Genomic DNA, 11,540 nt, shown 5'->3' on the forward strand with positions numbered 1-11,540 from the left:
CTCCCTGATGAGCAAGGAGCCCGATGTGGGACTCGATCCCAGGACACTGGGATCATGACCTGAGCCAAAGGCAGAAGCTTAACCAACTGAGCCCCACCTGAGTCCCTGAAAAAAATCTCTTTTTAATTAAATATTCATGGAAAGGTTTTGGCAAAATAATTGATCCATAGCAAGTTCTCAGAAAATACCAGCTATTATTATCTACTTACTTAACTTTCTAAAATAGTGTATTAAGCACATTACCTCCTATGAAAATTCAGTAGCATTTAATTTCCTATGGGACTGTCTTAGTTCAGGCTGTTCTAACAGGCAAGCACAGGCAGACAGAATGGCAGGCAGAGGCAGAGGGAGAAGCAGGCTCCCTGATGAGCAAGGAGCCCGATGTGGGACTCGATCCCAGGACACTGGGATCATGACCTGAGCCGAAGGCAGCTGCTTAACCAACTGAGCCACCCAGGCGTCCCGGTTTGCTTATATTTTTATGTCTCTCAATTTATGGATGGCAGAGATTTGAGGATATTTGAACAGGTCAGAGGAAGGAATTAAAGATTTAGGAAAGGGGAGAGTTTGATGGAAGGAAGTTGAAGATAAAGCAAGAAATTGGGGGCAAGGGCATAGGTTGGCTTTCAATCCCTGAGATGAGGATAAAGAAGGACCAGAGAGCCGTGGTGGCCAGGTGGCCTGATCCATGGCCGAGACAGCTCCCGTGTGACTGGAAGCAACCTGGATAGGAGAGTGACTCAAGCACTAATAGAATAAGACAGGTGGCAAAGCCAGAGAGAAAGGTCAAAGAGAGAAGGCACCCCAGGTATCCTCACAGCGTGATCCCTGGACCAGTAAGTAGCACCAGCACTGCTAGGAACTTGCTAGATGGGCAGAGTCTCACGCCCTACTCCAGATGTACTCAATCAGAATCATCAGGGCTGGGGCTCAGCAAACCATAGTTTAATAAGCCCTCCAGGTGATTCTAGTGTTTTCTGAAGTTTGAGAACCACAGGTACACATAACAGGGAGGACTTCATAGGGTTCCTGTTCAGGTGGGGGCCAACTCTAACGTGGGTATTCCTGGTGGAGTGAAAAATGGGAACAGCTGGTGATTGACGGTGGGCATGGGTACAGGTCTGAGAGAGAGAAAGGTAGGGGAGCTGAAGAGGTCCAGCCCGGATTCCTTGTCTGTCTCTAGACAGGCTTGGCTTCACTTTTCCCCTGAAGGGCTTTTGAGTTGATGATTTCAATCTGATTCATCAATTCATACTTTGTGTGCATGCCAAGAAGCCTAGGAGAAATATACCTATTTTAAATAAGTTTAACAAATAACCACATGGTAATTGATAGAGGGATAAAATTTACGAGACGGCAAATAACCAGATCAAAACTTCTGAAGTTTTGTCATCAACAATCAGTCTTATGTACCAGTTGGCACCAACTTGGTACAAAGTATGGGCCAAATGCCACAGGGGATGCAAAATAAGATGAGAACATATAGCAGATGTCCTCAAAGAGATCCTATTTTCAGGAGAGAAATGAGATATTCACATGTGAAAGGGGAGGGGAGGGGAAGAGCACACTTTGGGTGGTCGATGTCAGTTTTGTGGGAAGGGATGGGATTCAGGTTGGATGCAGAAGGATGTAGATGTGTTAGGAGCAGGGACAAAGGTCTTGCAGGCATTGGGCATGGCATGAACAAATGCAGAGGTGGGAAGGAACAAGGCGCATGCGGAAAGGGAAGGAACAAGTGTAAATGGAGTTAATGGGCTTAAATGCCATCTCCACGTACATGAATGTCAAATCGATATCCTATAGCCCAGACTTTAGACTTAGATATCCATCTTCACTCCGATGTCTAGGAGACATCGAAAACTCCTCACGTCCAAACCCGAATTCTATTCTCCTCTCCACATTTGCTTTATCTGGAAACCTCCCTGTTCTCAGTTGGTGGCATTTCTACCCTTCTAGGTGCTCGGTCACAAAGCTATAGGCATCATCCTGGGTTTTCTCTTTTTGTCCCGCTTCGCAAACTATTCTTTAGGAATTTGTGATGGGGCTATCAACAAAATAGATCCAGAAGCTGCTGACTCTCCTCCCCATCCACTGTTAGTTTCGGGTCTCGATCTCGGGTCATCTGTCATGTAGATTACTGCAACAGTCTTCAGCCCCCTTCAGTCTAGACCCAGTCTATGGTCAGCCCAGCAGCCAGACAGGAAAGCACAACTGTGTCACTTTTCCTCTCAGAACAATACAATGGCTCCCCATTTCGCTCAGGGTAAAAGCCAGAGTTTGACCCTAGGATGATCTGTGATCCTGCCAAGCTCACCTCCTAACAATCTTCCCTCACTCACGGTACTCCTGCCAGTCTCTGAAATGCACCAAGCACACCGCTTCTGCCTTCGGACCTTTGCACTGGCCGTCCACTCCATCTGGATTATTCTGCCCCCAGTTATACACAGGGCTACGTGCCCTTGCCCCCTTCCTGTCTTGGCTCAAATGTCAAACATATTTAAAGTTGCATCTTTCCCATAATACATTCCTAATTCCCCTCACCCCATTTTACTTTTTCTTTCTACGTAGCACTTGTTACTTTATAATGACCTATATCATTTCCTTATTAAGTTTTATTGCTTGCTGTCTGTCTGCTCCTTGCTAGAATGTAAGCTCTATGGGGGTGGGAATATTTGCTTGTTTTCACTCACTGAAACATCTCAAGTGCCAATGCTTAGAATGGGACCTGGTGTATAGTAGGCTCTTGTAATTATTTGTTGAAAGCATCCTTTTGTTGGGGGGGGGGTTTGAGATTAATGCACATGCTGAAGATTGAAAACCAGAGGGTAAAAGTTATGATTTTTTAACTAAACATTTTGAAGAGGAGAGTACTGTGTCTTTGTCATTTTGTGGGAAGGTTTAAAATACCGTTTCGGAAGATTAATCTGAGGCTGGAGTTCTAGGAAGGGTTGGGGATGAGGAAGTGGGGAGGATGGGAAAAGTAAAACAGAGGCTAACCAGAAACAGTGGAAATGACAAGGAAAGCACAGATTTAAGAGAACTTTCAAAAGAAAACACACATACACGTACACATACATACACACATGCATACACACAATAAAAATGACCTCCAGGATTAAGAAAAAAAGTCAATACAGGGAAGAGAGTCAGTTTTCATGGGGAAATAATAGTTCGGTTTCGAACGTGTTGGCTTTGAGATTGTGGGGGGCGTTATCAGACTCAAATATCCTACAGACAAGATAGGGGCTCTGACCAGCACTTCTAAGAAACTCCTTTTAAACTACTGTAAATAGAATTATAAAAATAAAGTTCTCTAAGGAAGACTTTGTGGCAATAGAAAGTTAGACATCCTAGCAGGGAGCCTTCGAAGCCGCTACAGTTCTGATGCCCAGGGGAAGGCAGGGGACTGGGAAGGTGGGAGCGGGGACAAGAGGTCAGAAATGGAGGTATGTAATGTATCAGAGTGTTAGCATCAGGGAAGTGCAGAAAGACAGCATAGAAAAAGAAATTATTGGTGTTGTCAAGAATCCAGCACCTTGTACATGCTTGATAAATACTTGTGGAGTAAATAAAATGACTTACAGGAAAATGAAGGCACAGAAAGACTATAGGGTTTGGAAAGGTGGAGATACTCAGAATGTGGGACACAGCATTTTCATAAGAGGGGTGGATGAAATCCTTTCTCTAGGGCTTCACAGGGGTGTGGGCGGTAGAGAGACGGGGACACAGGGACATCAGTGTCTTGCTCTGAAGCAGAGCTACGAAGCTACAAGAAAAGCAAGTACTTACATTTGATACAGCATGAAAAAATGAATTACAAGCACGTTTTAATTAAGCAATGGAGCCTGGTACAATTTCTTTAAACTATCACCCAGAGTATTCTTTATGCTTTGAGAAATCTGAAAGTTCTTTAACCTGTCCTGTCCTCCCTTTATAGAGAGGAGTTAAAAATTCTACCAGTATTCCTTTCCCCAAACATTTCTTTCCGCCTGTGCATTGTGTCTATTTGAAGAACCCACACCTGCATAAACCAGGAGCTGCTTAAGAGTTTTTATTCAAATACTCTAGATACAAACTTGCATTCTGATCAGTTGTTGAGAAAACAAAGACCTGTGTTTCCGGAGAGAAAGCACAAGCAAATTTATTAAGAAGAATCAACTTATCCTTTAGAACTTGGGAAAAAATTTTGTACTGCCGTATTGTGACTATGTACACTCAGAAAACTATCTCATTCACATCCTCTCCTTTCCACTATTTATTTTGGTAAAGAATTTAGCCCATAGTAGGGACGCCTGGGTGGCTCAGTTGGTTAAGCAGCTGCCTTCGGCTCAGGTCATGATCCCAGCGTCCTGGGATCGAGTCCCACATTGGGCTCCTTGCTCGTCAGGGAGCCTGCTTCTCCCTCTGCCTCTGCCTGCCATTCTGTCTGCCTGTGCTCGCTCTCTCTCCCTCTCTCTCTCTGACAAATAAATAAATAAAATCTAAAAAAAAAAAAAGAATTTAGCCCATAGTATGCTTAAGAGTCTGTTGCTCTATTGCTTTTGAAAATTAAATATTTTCTCCATCACAGCAAACCCATATCTTCTGAAATAGAATATTTTTTTAAAGATTTTATTTATTTATTTGACAGACAGAGATCACAAGTAGGCAGAGAGGCAGGCAGAGAGAGAGAGGAAGGGAAGCAGGCTCCCTGCTGAGCAGAGAGCCCAGCGTGGGGCTTGATCCCAGGACCCTGAGATCATGACCTGAGCCGAAGGCAGAGGCTTTTAACCCACTGAGCCACCCAGGTGCCCCTGAAATAGAATATTTAAAATGTGGGCGATTCATCAACTGTTTCTAGTTATTAAATTCAAATACACTTCCTTGCATTTCCTAAGAGGGTGCTTGCTATCTATGGTAAGGGAATGGAGAGAGCTTGAAACAAAAAGAGAAAAGAACCGAAAACTCTCCCACAACTTTAGGAAAGAGCAATTCATGTTTTGAGTCGCATCATTTGACAATGGAAAAAGTAAGATAATAGGTGATGTCTCTCTGAATTGTAGTCCCTCATGGTATGGATTCACACATTCCCACTCAAGACAGATTAGAATAAAATCCTGAATGACAGATTATTGATGGACAGTGTTCATGTTTGTTCCATGTCTTGGCCTGTCAGGGAAGGGCCAAGAATGGAGTCCCAGATGGTCAGATGTCAATACGGTGTGTTGGCTTACCCTCCTCTCGCCCAAGTGCCCCTCTCTGCCCTGCTGACCAGCTCAGCCTGCCTTGCTAGGGATGAGAAGGGAGGCAGGTGCCCCCATAGGAATACAAAGTGCTCGATCTGCACCTGCTAGAGGCTTGGTGTTTGTGGTTCCACTTCTGACATGTGGGGTAGATGTCCTACTAGTTTCAGTATGGGAAACCTCCAGGAGAATACCAGGAAAGGCAAGTTCTGCGATTAACAATAAAATGTGCAAATATTAATTACTAAGCAGAAAATAATATATACTATTTATGAAAGTTTCAACTGGGAAGATTAAACTTTTTAAAGTGAGGTCAAGTTAGTTAAGTGTGTTAGGATTCTGTGGGGGTTTCGTTGGCTCGCCGCAGGCACCCACAACCCCCTCCCCAGGGCTACCCTCCCCCCACCTGAAGTCTCGCACCTGGATCCAAAACTTAGCACTTCGGTCATTTACCCACTCCTGGCCGCAGTGCAGAGATGCTCTTATGTGATGGCTCTATCATCTTATTTTTCGAGATCAGACTTTGAAGAGCTGGGGCATTTTTAAAGATACTAATTTTTCTTTCAAGTTCCTTTACAAGGCATTTTTGAAATATTCAGTCGTTATTTATTCACACTGAAAATTATCATTTTCTTTATCTCAAATTTGTTCCTGAAGGGGTGGGTTTTACTCTATGTTCACACGAAAACCTGTATCCTCAAAGTGAACAAACTGGAAAAGATCTATAGACATGAAATTCTATGAATTTCGTGAAATGACAGCCAAAGCTCTTCCTTATCCCATGCACGTGGGAAGTCCTTCATTCGTAAACTAAGAACCTAAAACAAGATGCATGAATTAAAGGTATTTCAGGTTCTACATTTATATATATTCGTCTCCTGCAATTCCCTTATAATTGAGAGCTTTCCAGAAGTTCCATTTCACACAACATTTCACCATCATGGAAAGGAATGTTGCAATACCCAAGTTTCTGTTTTATAAAAATAGCATTCTGTAAAATTGATCTTTCAAAATAAGTACCTGCCTAAACTCTAGGCAGCAAAGATAAACCCAACAATTAGTAATTCAAAGCGACTAGAATTATGAAAATGTTACCAAGAGTTCTAAATTGTCAGTCTCTGGTCTGTGTTTTTATAGTTCTGCATGTTCTAGCCAGATTTTAGGGGTATTTGTTCTTGTTCTTTGCTTCACGTTATGACTTCGAGATGTCAAAAATAAACATTAGGACTATGAAATTTTTTTAAACATTGTAATAATTGACATTGACTCACCACTTTCCATTCTGGATGGTTCTGGTGAATTTCCTTCTTAGCGGTGATGTTGTATGTGAATGTCGTGTTCTCCTTGATAAGGGATCCTGGTCTCTGGTCAGGTAAGCCTGATCCTGATGGGAAAGGCTTCTGTACATGGTTATGATGCTTCTGCAATGACTTGCTTTAGATTTGATTACATGCAAATCCTCTGGTGTCTGTTTCTCTACAATTTGCATCCCCGATGTAGATTATATATAAGGTACTTTTTTCCTCTCCAAGATTTTTATTTAGTAACAATGAGTTTCCATTAGGAACAGACTCTCTTAAAAGTTTATTATGGAAACAAGGAATCCATTATTTGTTTTGTGAATAGCAGTGGCATTTTCTATTTCTTTAATTTAGAGCTAGGTTTAAAAAAAAAAATAGTGCATATGAGAAAGCTCTTACGTCCTGGTAGGAAATATAGGTTCTATGCCTGTAATTCGCAGATCGTGGGTATATAATTTTTAAAAGCTATGCATCTCTCAGATAGAGAAAGAATTCTAGGAAGAAAAAAATGAAAATGAATACCAAATGAATACATTGTAATACAATTGGATAACCTTCTTGTTATATATAAAACATAAACTTATGATCTAAACCAGAGGCCCCTAAACCCGGAAGTACCTCAGAATTAGCAGTGGATGTGGTAAAAATACCTATGCCCAGCCCCAGCCAATTCTAATTCAGAAGTTTCTGAGATACTGGGACACCTGGGTGGCTTAGTCAGCTGAGCATCTGACTCTTGGTTTGGCTCAGGTCATGATCTCAGGGTCATGGGATTGAGCCCCACGTAAGGCTCCCTGCCCAGCATGAGATTCTCCCTCTCAAGATGAAATCAGAAAGGGAGACAAACGATAAGAAAGTTTTAACTATAGGAAAGAAACTGAAGATCGATGGAGGGGAGGTAGGTGGGGAGATGGGGGTCACTGGGTGATGGGTGTTAAGGAGGACACTTGATGGAATGAGCTCTGGGTGTTACATGCGACCGATGAATCACCAAATTCTACCTCAGAAACTAATAATCCATGATATGTTAATTAAATTGATTTCAAATAAAAAAAGATTCTCCCTTTCCCCTCTCACTCTATTCCTCCCCCTCTAAAAATAAAAAAAAACTCTTATTAATCTTTTTAAAAAACAGTCTTTTTGAGGAATATTCAGTGTCATGAACTCCTTTAGAGTAAAACAAAACAAAACAAAACAAAAACAAAGCAAAAACAAAAACCCCAAACAACCAAATTTTAGGTACTTTCTGACATTTCCCTTATTCATCTTCAAGGACCTAGAATTGCTGCTTAACCTAACTTTGGTTCTGTCTCCCAGAGTCTTGAACAGTTATTCACTCTGGATTGGTCTGGGACTTGGAATTTCAGGGCTTGAAATCGCGATTGCCTGGTGGTTCTCCGCTCTGGCTCTGCCTCACAGGCTCTTACCCCGTTTCAGATCAGTGGGATCTGGAGGTCCCCAGCGGTCCAGGGCACTGACTCAGGAGGTCTGTGAAGTGTAAACCAATTTCAGAAACTAATAACTTTTTTGCCTTTTACTCTCTCATTCTCTCATGAATGTACGGAAGAGTTTTCTAGAGGAGAGGTGACTTGGGATATATGAATGGAGGAGCAGATGTGAGAGTCTAGTTGTTTTCTGTGAAGCCAGACTTTCAGGAGGGATTTGCCAAATCATAAAATAATCCCACTCTTCTCAATAAATTGGTCTGTTGGTTTGAGAAGCATAGTTATTTTTAATTAAAAATTTTTTTAACATCAACATGTAATGGTTCATTATTGTTATTTTAAATGAATAATAAATATCTTTTCTTAATGTTTAGTTTAAATTTCCAATATAAGATATATATATATGTGGATATAAGTCATATTTTAAAAAAGCAGGGTCTTCAATTATTTGTAAGAGAGTAAAGGAGTTCCGAGACCACATGGTTTGAGACCACATCCTTTGGAAGAGCACCTGTAGTATAAATGAGTTTCTAGAGTGTTCTAATACAGATATATAAACTTTGTATCTGCGCTTCTCTTATGGACAGAATACGCCTCTCGGGGTCTCTGTATTTCTAAAACAAAACCAAAAGGACAAAATCTGTCTCAATTCCCCAGTGTCTAGCACCTGTTTCCTTTACTCCTTTAAGTGAACGAGATGAGGAAGAGCCATTGCCACACGATCCTACAGCCCCGCGATTTGCATTCTTTTCCAGGCAGGGGTCACCCCAACTCATTCTTTCTTACTCCTCTAACCGAATAGCTCCATAGTAACATAGTAAAATAAAGTAAACACTTTTAAGTGAACTCTACTATTTCTGCAATGAATTCCCCAAGCATGTTGATTCTTGTCAACATTGCACTGGAAGCTTTTCAACCTTTCGAGTAGGATGGAACCATTTTCAAACACGGCTACGACATGCATTGCTGATAGAGCCCAACCTTCTCAGCACAGCATTTGAGGCTCCCTAGGAGTCGGGTCCAGCCTACCTTTTGTTGTATCTATCACGTCTGCATTCCTCACAGTCTCTACCCCAGCGCTCCGTGGGGATCTTGGGCCACTTGCCTCAGAATCACCTGCAACGCTTAGAAAACGTAGTCTCTCCTAGATTTGCTGAGTTGGAATATCTGATGATCATGCCGGGCCATCTTCATGCTAAGCGAGCTCCCTGCCCCCATGCGATTCTTCATAAATACTGAAGGTTGGGGGCCCCTGCTCTCACTTTAATGGTTGGTGTTCAAATAAGTCATCGGCGTTTCCATTTGTCTACCTTGGCTCATGGTGTTCTCTCAAATCCAAGCACCCTTCCCTCACTTTGTGTGATTGAAATTCTACAAACTTTTCAAGATTCAACACCAAGGCTACCTTTGCCAAGATGGATTTAACGGCTCATTTCATGGTGCTTCTCACTTGAATCTCTCTAGTGGCACTAGTTTCATGCTGCTTTCCATGCTGGTCGGTGGCTTGCATATTCCTCCTTCATCCCCGACCAGGCCGTCTTTCTCTTCTTCTCCATATCCCCACGGCACTCAGCTGTGTAGAAGGTGAGTGGTTGCAAGGGTAGGTCGCCGCTATGGTAGGTCGCGGCCACGCAGAACCCGGCTGTAAAATCCATCAGAAACAACAGTTTCTGGGGACAAGCAGCAAGACAAAAACCATAAAGTGTATCAGAGGGGATCCTGTTATTTTGCATGGTAAAGAAATGTCACTACGAGTATACCTCTCTTTTTCCATGAGCTGAACACACCACTGGAGTTTGTAAACATCTCCCTGGAGGGGGTCCTGTACTCATAACTCAACAACATAATGATTTTCTAGAGCAAAGTTCATGTAGAAATGTCCAGAATCCTGCAGTGGCATTTCGGATATTAGATGTCATTGGAAAAGCTAGAATGCTTTCTTTTGCCACAGATACTTGCTTCTGCTTTAAAATACCCTTTATTTCGGACGCTTGCTGTATTTGCATACAACTCCAGTACTGTTTACATAGAATTAAACACACTTTTTAAAAAGTTCCCAGAAAGGTTGTTTTCTTATTCCGAGGAAACAAGTCTTTGCAGATTGGAGTGGATGGTGGTTGCTGGAAGGGTGTGGGTTGGCGATAAGCTTTTTCTGTGTTTGCTTCAGTTGCTGGCGGCTTCAAAAACATGGCACGGACAGAAGCAGGTTGTTGGGTCAAAGTGAGGTCTGATGATGGTCTGGGGTGGCCCGCTAAGGAGGGTGAAACAAGGGTATGTTTTGGTAGAATAAACACGGATCCACATAGCACAGGCACGATTAGTATTTGTCTCCTTTATCTTGTATCGGGAACACCCCTCAGATATTCCAACCACAATGTTTCTGTATCAGTTTTTTATTCACTCCAGGGCTGGGCACCTGCTGTGTGGTTGGGTAGCTCCTGACAACTTGGCAGGGACTTTGCTGATAAATTTGCTATAAGGTAGCTCTGGTGGGTAAGGGTGTATGTGGCAGGTGTGAGGGACCCCGGAGCAGGCATGCCAAAGTGGGGACCAAGGCACCCCCTGTTTCCTTTATTCCAGGACTTCCCTATTTCTCTGGCCTTTCTTTGAGGGATGTTTGAAGGGAGCAGGTGATTCAGTGTTCGAGCTCCATTGACATAATGCATAGGAGCCCAGGGGCCCCTTTATTACAGGGGCCAGGGAGGCTTCTACTGGGAGACAGAGGAGATATGTGCTAGCAATACGCGCCTCTTAAATGGAGAAAAAAAAATGGTACTGTGACATAATGCGAAATATGTATTTGGTCCCCACCCCGGGTTCTAACACAGAGCTCCTCAATCAAACCTTTGTAATTTCCTGAATGACAGGGGTGCTGGGAGCATTTTGCTTTTTTCTAATATTGGTCTTTGACTGCAGTTCCTGGCCTAGAGCTCCTAAATCCCTTGGATTTGCTGGATGACAGGAACATCTTTTGCTCTACTTGAGGTGACACTTGGTGGCCTCCTGCATATTCTCAGGATGGGGACTGGTCACTGGGAAGACCAAGACACGATGAGAACCTTGGAATTTTCAGCTCCACACTCAATCCTCTGGGCAGGGGAGAGGGACTGGAGACTGAGTTAATAACCCGTCTTGCCTACATAATGATGTCTCCATGGAAATCCCTAACTTATGTGGTCCGGGAAGCTGAAGGGCTGGTGAACACATCGAGGTGCCCTGAGGAGGGGACCGCAGAGCGGGCACAAACCCTCTCCACTCCTGGGCTCATGCACCTGTTCCATCTGACCGTTACCCAGGTGCTTCCTTTACAATAAATCAGGAATGGCAAGTACACTGTTTCCCTGGGTTCTGTGACCCCTTCTAGCAAATTAGTAAATCCAAGGGTGGGGTCATGGGAGTTCCTGATAGATAGCCTGCAGCGTCTAGAAGGTCTTTGCATCTATCTGGATAAAGTATCCTATTTCACTGAAGCTAAGCGCCAGTGACTACAAGACACTCCATGATTTTGTGTGTCATTGACACTGTGCACTGTGTGTTCAACCAGTTGCCAGGTCTTGTCAGTCCCGCCTCAT

At 43.1% G+C, this 11,540-nt stretch overlaps 1 protein-coding gene across 1 annotated transcript in view; it reads right to left on the reverse strand.

Moving 5' to 3' along the window:
- The window catches only part of LOC111153679 (uncharacterized protein C11orf53-like), a 32,976-nt gene extending 26,346 nt beyond the window's left edge, over positions 1 to 6,630 (reverse strand). The window contains 2 exon segments of the mRNA XM_022512833.1: positions 6,494 to 6,543; positions 6,545 to 6,630. Of these exon segments, the coding sequence (XP_022368541.1) occupies positions 6,494 to 6,543; positions 6,545 to 6,630 (136 nt within the window).
- Positions 6,631 to 11,540: the final 4,910 nt, after the last annotated feature.

Source organism: Enhydra lutris, unplaced genomic scaffold (genome assembly GCF_002288905.1).
Source record: "Enhydra lutris kenyoni isolate GAN:26980312 unplaced genomic scaffold, ASM228890v2 scaffoldscaffold34, whole genome shotgun sequence".
Taxonomy (NCBI): Eukaryota; Metazoa; Chordata; class Mammalia; order Carnivora; family Mustelidae; genus Enhydra; species Enhydra lutris.